Below are 11,472 nucleotides of genomic sequence, written 5' to 3' on the forward strand. Positions count from 1 at the left end.
AGAAATAAAATTTCTTACAAATATTAAATATATTGTCAAGAAATATGAGTTTATGTTCAAAAGTAATAAATTTCCATGACGTGTAGGGGAGTTTGTTGAAAAATTTTTACTTCTGTTTTACAAAATAAAAAATACTTTTGAGAAACATATTTTGTTTATAGTTAAAACTAAAAATACTTTCGAGAAGTTAAAGTTAAGATAAAGTTGAGATAAAATTGCCCGTACAAAATTAAAAGTTTGCAGTGGAGAAATAAAATCTCTTACAAATATTAAAGATGTTGTCAAGTAAATTAGAGTTTATATTCAAAAGAAATAGAGTTCCGTGGCGTGTGGGGGCCACCGTAGACAAAGGATTTGATGAACAATCAATAACAGGAAGAAGCGGTCATCGCTCGACTGCATGCAGTGAGGAGCTATATACGGCCGTCCGAAGACTTGTTACAAAACATATCCAATGCCCTGTAGCCCCCAAACCTAAACAAGAAAAAGTGTGTTCGGAAACAGAAAACAAGGAACCTGAAGACAAGCCTTCAACTCATGATCGAGTCTTACACATTGTTGTTCCTGACGGAATTGACTCTGTCTGTTTAGAGCGATCTGGAAAGAAAATGACAATTACATTTGATTTCTAAAGACTTACATTTGTGCTCTGTAAATTGCAAGTTTGTGTTGGAAGAAAATTGAACTAGTTTTGCAAGTTTGCGTTGGAATAAAATTGACCTTGTTCATTGCTGAAAACTGTGCATACCATCTTGTCAGGTGGTTTGTTCATGTCGACCAATCAGAGACAAAGAATCGTGCCGTGGATTATGGCCGTAATGCACTAGTGAAGAGTGGGTTATGGCTTATAATCCACGGCAATACTGGTCTCTGATTGTTGACAGGGTCTGGCCGTGTGATAATGTTCGATTCCGTATATTCTATGGTAGGTGGCATCAGCTCATTTCATTGTTATTTTCTCCTGTAAACAAGACAGCTACATCGGCCACGACTATTCAAAATATGTAAGGATTTTCTGATCGGTGTACTTGGGCCTATTTACATGTAACAACAAAGAAACCTGTTGTATAAATGATTTGAATATCCTTAGCCAGGCGTTTTCCTCCGGCTGATATGCTTTGTTTGTAAAGCCATAAATCTATGCTTTGAATTGTCCCCTGTTCATTTTTAGAACTTGTGAACAAAGCTATCCGCTGATTGACAACTTAACCGCTGATAGTTACTATCACGGCAATGTTTAACTCTTTTGAATTTTGTACTTATTTTCCTTGTCGATTCCAGCCATCATTGGCACAGAGATAAATACACTGTAATTAATGTATCTTATGCAAAATAACTGATCTGGACGTTGATAAGGTCATCATTGGCACACAGTCTATCACTGTAATCGCATGCAAAATGGTTCAGTAATTGATCTGTATGGACGTTGATAAGGTCATCGCAGTGCAGAGCTTAGTTTTCTAAATGCATCAAGGTAGTAACTACCTCCATAGTTTTCTAAATGCATCAAACTTGAAAGTTCCCAATATGAACCATTGTGAACGTAGACACAGAGGATCACATGACTCTCTACCTTGGAGTCCAATGCCATTCGAGTGTTTTATCGCACAGTGACAACGTCATAATTGATTTTATGATACCAATGTATGATTTATTCTCAGCGTCTGATTGAAATTATATAGCATCATAACGTGTAAGCATGGAGGTAGTAAGTAATCTTCCATGTCAGTGGCTGATTATCTGATCAGAATTCGAAGTTACACGTAATGGTGTCACCATGTAAACACTTATCACACACACACACACATACACACACACACACACACACACACACACACACACACACACACACACAAACACACACACCTCAGTTGAAAACTCGTCACCATCTCCTCGTCACTCGACACCGCAGCCAGGCCAGGTTATAATCTTGCAATCTCTTTAATCTCAGGTAGATACCATTCTCTTGTGGGAGATGGCAGGATTGTCAGAACGAAACACGTACTTACAAATCGTTCACCAATATTTATTTTAGCTTTGCCCACTTTTGGTGATTTACCTTCATGGGTAGTATAACCTCGCAATGTAAACAACTGCTACAAATTTACCTTCATAGGTAGTATAACCTCGCAATGTAAACAACTGCTACAAATCAAAGTTACGACTGGCATAAACTATTTGACTGCTGTTTACAGTTTCAGACAGGCCTTTGTACTTGCCACACATACTTCAAGAAATTTGAGGCAATCATGAGACATCACAAAGTAGTTTGCTTCAAGTCTTTTGCAGTATTGGTTCTAGCGTTGTGGTTGAACATTCATATTGGCGTAGAGTCGCAGGGTATGTATGCACTGTTTATAAATGAATCCGTTCAACAAGTTACTCTTATATGATACAGATCTAATTTGTAGAAAACAGTCCTATACCTGTACCTGTATTGATTGCAGAGCCTTATAAACGCAGCGGTCTGCCATAAAACTGTGACCTTTCAATTGAGATCTTTCTCAGCTGAAGGGCAATGGAGGTTACAAAGTACAGTTTGTTGTATTTGATTATCAATCATAGCATTTCTTGCAATGCTCGCCACAAGATTTCGGTTTATTATCCACCCACACCAGTCTTCAAAGGCTTTTTGGATGACTTACTCTTGTAGAATCTGGAACAACCACCGGGTCCGTAACATCTATTTTATGTAACTTGCCAAACAAACATTAGTGTGTCCTAGCGTTTATCAGATAAGAGACCAGATCATCGCATATTATATGATGTGTGCATTCACAAGTCAATTGATATGGGCGAAACATATGGGTACGAAACCGATTACTGATCATCGATCCTAATTAATTCTTAACACCTGATGTGAAATGATTTATGGAACTGGTGTTGTTTCGGTGAACTCAGCATTAAAGTCTGAAATATTATACTCGTCTTCATTTTATACGTAATGCATAGAATATTGAGTTTGACGAATGTTGTCAGCCTGTACAGTTGGACTCCAAATCTGACATTTGTCTGAAATTACGTAATGGACTGTAAGATGGGTACATTAGAGATTGCTGTTCATTTCCCTGTAAAACAAATTAAATTGTATCTTCTTCGCAGTGAAGTTCAATAACATGTCAATATGCACTGTGAAAGCTAAAAGGGCACCCAAAAAATTTAAATAAGGCGCCGTAAAATAAATTCTTTGTTTGCGGTCCGCGTGCGCGTAAGTTTTTGGACGAAATCTGAAAAACAAACACAGATCGTATGCTAGAAAATACGGCGCGTTGTGTCCTTCCCTTGTTCGCAATGTCGCAGCAATTTACTTAAATGTCGCAAAAACGCAAATGTTGTACGATCGTTTCAATACAAATCAGATTACCTATTGTAAAAGGATACATCAACCGCTGTACGTAAAGTGTGCATGTGCACCTCCAGTAGTAGCGGACTGCAGTGTACCGTAAGTGAAGATCGATCGACCGTTTCACAAGTTGATTTCTCCCTCAAAGTTTTCAAATCGGTGGAAGTGCGTGAAATTGTTTTGGTCTCCATACAAGACGGATCGAAAACAATACATGACTGGTTTAGCTTCGAATACGGAACTGAACTGAATTTCTATAAGCTTTTCCGCGACCCGCGATTGATCACGCCGGATATTGGATCTGCACCGGGGCAAGCAGAATGCGTGTACCCCCGGTGAAATGTCCGTTGTTGAATGCTCCAAATAGTTCGTACGCGGTTGAAGTTGCTCTTGCTTTGAACATTTTTTCTGCTAAAAACGATTTGATCATTTTATAAGTCTTGTAAGAATTCAGTTTTCAAAAATAGCAATGGCCATTCGGCATTGCTGTCTTGACAAGCAGAATATTTAGCATTTTAGTAATCTATGCAATAGCGCTGATTACTTAACGTCAGTTTTCTGTCATTAATATGCAAAAATAAATATTTGTGCGCATTTTCGGCAAGAACAATGAAAAAAACCTGCTAGTGTTATAATGCATAAAAAAGTTACACTAATTCTATGAATTTATGGCTCAGACTACAAGCTGCAACAACGACCGCGCATGCAATTACAAAATTTGTTCGAATTTCAGGCAGCGGTGTCCGAGGTTGCACGTGCCGTGCAGCTATATTTAGTAAACAAACCTGACATCGCGATCAGCCCTATTGGAATTCGGCTGAAAAAGTAGTTGATACACAAAATTCAGAATAAATAGCCTTTAAAGGTACAGCTGATGGAGCATTTCAACAGCAACAGTGCTCAGGACCAGTATTTATTTGACACTTAAAAAGGAGGATTTGTACTCAAGGCTGTTATGATTTGTTCAGCTACCCGCTCTTCTTACTGCAAAAATTGTAATTGTATGGAAGAGATAGTAGTTTCACCTTTTACCAAGATGTTTAGCATTTGTTCTCTGAGTGACAACTACATACTTTGTTATATTCAGTGATTTTTTGCTGTTTTGTATTTGGAATTTTCAGGTTTTGCAAGAACACCTTTTTGTTCTAAGCTTACCCCAACATGTTGAAATTCATAGTGTACAGTGCGTTTTTTCTCGTATTATCTCATCACCTCATCTTGGCCTGCTTTTACTCATGGACTCGTCTTAGCTTGCTGAGAGGTACTGGTAATCTTCAATTGACTACACGAGATGTTCAGAGTTCGTTGGTACTACACAGACTTTATTTCTCGGTAGACAAGCTTTATAGTGCCGTCGCCCAAGATACGCTTCTCCAATTGTCTAAGTGCCCTGGACTACTCTTTGGTCGTTCTGTCCTCCTGCCCTGTCTGTTGTATTTTTCTCTCTTGTCTTTTGTATTCCCTTTCCCGTTTATTTTAGAATGGGATTTTAAACGTTATGTTTAAAGCTTGGTTTTGATCATATGATATATATAAATTAAAGATAAAAATATACGTTCAATCGTAAACATCAATACAGGTCTCGATCTTAAATGTGCATGTTATAATTGATATACAAATGTCACTTAGACACGTTGCAAAACTGAACCAATTACGTGAAATTCTTATGTTCCTTGATTAGTGTTGATTCAAATATATTTTGTTTTCTTCAAAACTTCGTAAACATCCTCGTAATACGTATTTTGCATCTTTTTACATTTGTCGCAAATATGCTTTGTATTTATAATTGAGATCTTGTTATTTTAATTAATAGTTTTACTTGTGTCTATGACCACCTAGTGCATTAACCTCCGTCAGAGAAAAACTGTAGATATTCGTAACTCAACCAGTTGATCACTATCCCACTGTATTTGTTGTACATTATGTACTGGTATAGTGTTTGTTCAGACTCACAGTCATCTAACTCTAAGTATGCTTGTTGTATTTATGTAAGTATAACCTGTGTTTCCAAGCATTGCTTTCAACGTAAGAAATACAGCATTGTAAATGTAACAGATGATTTTTCATGCTTGTGACCCATAAACCGATGGGAAAGTTAAAGTTTCTGCGATTGATCTATGTTGTGTTTTTTTTATCCTGTGTTTGTTTGTTTTGTTTGTTTTTTTCTGGCTGGCTGGTAGGTTTTTCAAAAATCCAAGGACGGCAAACAAAGGATTTTCTTTACACGGGCTAAATGGGACAAGTGACATACTTTCACTATGTAGTCCAACCTTAGCTGAGTCTATAAAGACCAACATGCTTCATTGCGGTCACCACATACATTATGAAATTAGATAATTTACAGGGAAGGGTGCAAGATCAAACATATTAATAATAGCGCAATGCCTGTCTCTAAACCTTTAGATAATAAATTTGCTCCGATTCGGAAAGAGAAAAAACGTGACGCATACGTCAGTATTCAAGAAAACTTTCCTTTTTCTGACAGGGCTTTGCAGACATCTAAGTTTAAATTTCAAATTAAGAACAAATATGATGTTGGCAAATACAATTTCTCATGGAGTCACTGTTGTATCCCTGTAGTAGTTACATTAACGGCCAGCAACTGTATGTTTTGGTGATTTTTTCAGTATTCTTATTTTTAATGTCAGTTACGGTTTCTCTTTCTATTCCCAAAAGCATATTGCTACGGGGCGTTGAACAGAATCGACATGAAGACAAAAGTGTTTAAAACCATGGAAAGTTATAGCTACTGGCCCTTAAACTTAGATTGGTTGTCTTGGCAATGGAGGTAGGAAGGGACTTCCTATCTTAATGTTTTGGCGGCAAAGTCCGTGGTCATTGATGTATGTGACGCAACTTATCCTTGATTATTTTTCATGCCAGAGATCGAGTGTGAGCCACTGACGCCTCCACCTGAGGGTTTTGTTAATGTTACGATAGAAAATGACATCCACGTGGCATACCTGACCTGCTCTGAAGGATATAAAGTCAGCGGTGCTGTAAGACGTCGATGTATAAATGGAGTTTGGACTGGACTTGAAACAGAATGCTACGGTTGGTAAAACTAAAATTTCCTAGCGATACAAACATACCACTGTGATCGATGACACTTGTACACATAATTTGACCAAACACCTGACCGACTTGGTCGTCTTTTGATTGGTGTTCAACCAGCTTTTCCTAATGTCACTTCAGAAGGAACAAACTTGACTGAGCCTAAACTCGAAAAAATACGATTCATTGTGTCCTAGAATTGTCAATACGTACAACTCTAGATAAACTGTCATTCGACCATGGAGATATATAATGAACGGTATTGGCTTGGTAAGCTTTGAATTTCCCAATGTGTCGTTCTATATGAAGTTCATCGTTTTCATATTAAGGTGAAGGTCTACAAGAAATTTTAAAAAATGTTGTCACGGTCATTTTTATTCTGATTTTTGAATATGTTGTACTCTGATTAATAATACCAACAAAAATAAAAATAAAGGGGGTTCCCGTCCTACTTTTATTCTCACGTGTTCACACACGTGAGCATATGTCGCAGCGATGTCTGTCTGTCTGTCTGTCTGTCTGTCTGTCTGTCTGCTCGATATCTCAAAAACGGCTCATCAGATCAGAATCGAATCTGGTACATAGATTCAGATTGCAAATGGTAAGAACTGATTAGTTTTTGGTGGGTGTGGCTTGCTTACTTTTTGCTCATTTGCATAATTAATGATTTTAGAAAAAACAGATATATATTGACAACGACTAAACACAATTTGATGAGATTTGCTACAAATGTTGATCACACCATAGACTCTCGAGAGTCTATGATCACACCAAGATATATCAGCTATGAAAGACATTTAGGGGGTGACATAAAAGATAATGGATAATTTGTATGTGTAATGAACTTTCCTAATTAGGGATATATATCTGATTTGACTTGATCAAAATTGACAAAACTTGGTATGTATATTGAAGATGCTATGATTTAACATTATTGATAGTCATTAAAGCATTTTTACTTCATCAAACTCTTAATTTGCATATTTAATGAACTTTTAAAATTAGGTATATTTATTCGAATTGACTCGACCAAAATTGATGAAACTTGCTATGTACATTAAAGATACTATGATGTAACATTGTTGAAAGTCATTAAGCATTTTTACTTCAGCAAAATACTTATTTGCATATTTAATAAACTTTCCTAATTAGATATATATATCTGAATTGACTCGACCAAAGTTGATGAAACTTGCCATGTACATTGAAGATACTATGATATAACATTATTGAGTTTTACTTCAGCCAATTCCTTATTTACATATTTAATAAACTTCACTAATTAGGGATATATATCGGAATTGACTCGACCGAAGTTGATGAATCTTTCTACATATATTGAAGATACTATAAAACAACATTATTGAAAGTCATTAAACTTTTTTACTTCAGCCAATTCCTAATTTGCATATTTAATAAACTTCACTAATTAGGGATATTCATCTGTATTGACTAGACCAAATTTGACGAAACTTGCTATGTACATTAAAGATACTATGATACAACATTGAAAGTTATTAAGCAGTTTTACTTCAGCCAATTCCTAATTTGCATATTTTAATGAATTAATCTGTGGTGAATACTATTCATTATGTTGATCATAACACTTTCAATGAAATTGCAAACATGTGGCAAAGGTTCAAATTTACACATAACTGCAATATATAATGAAACAGGTGAGCATTTTCAGTTCATATCTGGTTTGAGTAAGGCGATCCTGAGTTACCTTTGGCGTACACTAATTCTACTGTAAACAGGTTATGTTCTCATTTATTGATGGTTTCATCGAAACTCACCCAAAACTTGTCAGCGAATAATGTCACTTTTTCTGATTTTGCACATGTTGTGCTTTGATGAATTATAACGATAAAAATAAGCAGGAAATTGGGTTACAACACTACTTTTTATGGTATTTAGTCCTGAAATACCCTTACCCCATGCCTTTTCGATCACGATGGGTTTATTTTATCGTCATTTTTTGTTAATTTCAACGATACACACACCTGAATGTTTTTCTGATGTGTATAGTTTTTGAGTTGGATATAGTTTTTAGACAGGAAAATCATGTTGCGTTCTTATTTTATTTTGAGATTCATCTTATATACAGCAATATGTAGACTTGGTTCAAGTCTGTGATTTGTGAATGTTTGAGTGGAGTGAACGCAATGATTTGTATTTTGCTTTCATGTGAAAACGCGCGCGTGAGTGGACGCGATGAGTAGGGTGAACGCGATGAGTGGAGTGAACGCTATACAGCGGAGTTTCACCCATAGACTTGGTTCAAGTCTGTGATTTGTGAATGTTTGAGTGGAGTGAACGCAATGATTTGTATTTTGCTTTCATGTGAAACGCGCGCGTGGGTGGACGCGATGAGTAGGGTGAACGCGATGAGTGGAGTGAACGCTATACAGCGGAGTTTCACCCGGAATCCGGCAGAAACTAACTCACTACTGCGCAGACTCAAACGTGACGCATTCAATCGCTGGGAAAACCTGGCGTGAGCTGCCAAATTCCGGATAGGTTTGTACGAAATAGGAGAGACACAAGAGAAACTATTATAAATGATTTTATTTTTTTAAAATTCACCGACTTGAACCAAGTCTAAGCAATATGCTATATCCTTTGATTTCATGCAGATCATATGGCTTTGAAAAAACGTCAGCCCTCAAACATGTACGAAACTGATTACAACTTTTATTTTGAAATCCAGCACGGTGACACCTCTTTTTGAATATTTTCAAATAACCTCTCATTCGAAGTCTTTTGTGAAAGTTTGAAGACTATGACAATATTACGAGGATGCTTTCTTGCATCAAGTTGACACATACATACCACTGCGCTATACTTGGGTAGTCCCTTACCTGCATCAAGTTGACACATACATACCACTGCGCTATACTTGGGTAGTCCCTCACCTCAGCCAAAAGAGAGTCAGATTACTGGTAAGTCAATTGATAAATCACACATAGAACTGTAATGACTGTAAGGGTAGGTTTTAACATTATCATTGTGACAGGAAACTAAGGATGACGTGCTTAAAACATTTGAAAATGCATCTTTCTTTCAGATGGCATTGATCCTGACCTGGAAATGTCATTGATCATTGGTGCTTCGTGTGCAGGCGGTGTAATCGTCCTCTCTTTGTTCTTTTATCTAATCTACATCTACTGTTTTAAGAGTAATGACGACAAAGACGTTGAATCAGGGTAAGTTGTGACTGAACATTTTATGTTGTATTAAAAATGTACTTTTTATTGTTGAAATAACTCGCGACCAGTTAGACTAGAAATTAGACTTTGTGACAAGCTAATCTCTGATTAGATTTGTTGTGATGTATAAAAAATAACATCTGTAGTATTGCGTTTTCTTAAATGTTGTAAGATTTCGATCATAATAATTCGATTACTGTGGTTCAAGTAATGCGCTATGATGGCCTATACCGATGTAAGCATACGTTACTAAGATCACTCATAGCACTCTATTCACTTTGCTATATCCACTGTTCCAACCTACCTTGCTGACAATTTGTATGAATGTATGCGGACACTCACAGGACACACGATATGTGTTGAAAATCATTGACAACCCATTACATACATTCATACACTGTCTGTTATTTCGACAGATCACATATAAATGCATCTAAAGAAGCGAAATACGAGAACAAGGCGGCCATCATCGAAGACGAATGAAAACAAAAATGCCAAGACAAGAATCTTATGTACATCAATGAAATCCCAGTACGAGTAAATATCTCAGATAACTTTTAATATCTCCGATCCTTCTCCTTCACAACTTCAATAATTGTATATGTCCAGACTTTCTCTACAGCTCGTGATTTGTACAGAGGGCGTTTAAAGCGTGTCCAAGATAATCCCAAATCTTACTATGTTTTGTAAGATAGATCTCAAAATTATTCTAAATATTTGTCGACGATAAACTTGAATGATAAATCAAACATTAAGCTGACTAGCAACTCTGAAAACAGCGCAAATGAAAGCCGCCAATGGCCTGTCTGTGTGAGGAAATGTTGCTTCATAAATCAGACACAATAATATTGAATGTTATGTAAGTAAATTCGCCAACTTTGATTTGCTACGCTCATTTCTATTCGACGTATGTTGGTATGTTTATTGTCAAGTCACCATACTCTTTGGTGGGTAAAAAAAACAGAATGTTGTCATCGAGTGGTACATTCCCTCTCAACACAAAAGGAAAGAATATTCTTGTGTTGGTGTCCATTAAGACTGAATGTTCTTTACTTCTGCTATTTCTTCAAATCCCCGATTCTATAGTGGCGTATCAGATTACACAGAATTCACGGAGAGAATGGGGCTACTGATGAGTACTTTCTCATCTGTAAGTTGAGTGGCTAACTGATGGCGCTGTTGATGAGCAAATCAGTAAATCAATAAATAAATCAATAAATCAAAGAGTACCGATGGAAGTTCTCCATGACCCGTCTGAGGTATTTATATTTATGGATACTGAATATCGAAATGACGACATATAACGGTAAATTCGCTTAAAAACCCTTTTCATCGCAGCAACTATAAAAATAAAATTAAATATTTCTTCAGAGAAAACATTTGCTTGTAATTGCAAGAGATATATTGTACCTTCAATTAAATTTGAAATAGTACTTTTTATGCTCACAAAATAAACTTACTTTCAGACACCCGCTGTGCCATTGGTGCATTTTTCTCACCGCCGTTACAGGGCTCTCTTGGTCAATAATACTCATCGTTTCACATAAAACAAGATATTATTGTATATGCAAATTTGATATCAACGATAAAATTTACAATTTTTGTGTGGCCAGCCAGAGCAATGATGACATCAATTTGAATAAATTCGCATTTCATGTGTTATGAATTCGAGTGTGCGTATGTGTACGAGCTTTGTAACAACTTCGGTTTGCCGTCGTGTAGTCTTTTGAGAATACTTAGAAGTTTCGATGTGAGCGACATCTTTGCCACTAGGCAAGCTTGTGCTTCATGTTTGGCATTGCACTCCGATGGAAATATAACTATACTGACATCACTTAAAATCCGAAACCCTAAGACTGCACGCAA

The 11,472-nt window shown here is 36.6% G+C and overlaps 1 protein-coding gene across 2 annotated transcripts; it reads left to right on the forward strand.

The window, feature by feature from the left end:
• The first annotated feature begins 789 nt into the window (after window positions 1-789).
• Window positions 790-11,073, forward strand: LOC139116278 (uncharacterized). 2 transcript variants are annotated; one of them, XM_070678883.1, is made up of 5 exons: window positions 797-925; window positions 2,196-2,340; window positions 6,227-6,397; window positions 9,465-9,603; window positions 10,023-11,073. In XM_070678883.1, exons 1-5 carry the CDS (start codon window positions 902-904, stop codon window positions 10,087-10,089), a joined length of 546 nt encoding a protein of 181 aa, XP_070534984.1. In that variant the 5' UTR covers window positions 797-901; the 3' UTR covers window positions 10,090-11,073. The 2 variants fall into 2 exon arrangements, with proteins under 2 accessions (XP_070534985.1, XP_070534984.1); XM_070678884.1 differs by lacking the exon at window positions 2,196-2,340 and having other exon boundaries at window positions 790-925.
• Window positions 11,074-11,472: the final 399 nt, after the last annotated feature.

This window comes from Ptychodera flava, chromosome 17 (genome assembly GCF_041260155.1).
Source record: "Ptychodera flava strain L36383 chromosome 17, AS_Pfla_20210202, whole genome shotgun sequence".
In the NCBI taxonomy this organism is placed as follows: Eukaryota; Metazoa; Hemichordata; class Enteropneusta; family Ptychoderidae; genus Ptychodera; species Ptychodera flava.

What these genes read in the sequence shown, in the direction of transcription:
- LOC139116278 (XM_070678883.1), top strand. Translation starts at nt 902, where the DNA reads ATGTTCGATTCCGTATATTCTATG. An exon ending in ACTTGAAACAGAATGCTACG is followed by an intron (nt 6,398 to 9,464) that starts GTTGGTAAAACT and finishes TCTTTCTTTCAG; the next exon opens with ATGGCATTGATCCTGACCTG. An exon ending in GACAAAGACGTTGAATCAGG is followed by an intron (nt 9,604 to 10,022) that starts GTAAGTTGTGAC and finishes TTATTTCGACAG; the next exon opens with ATCACATATAAATGCATCTA.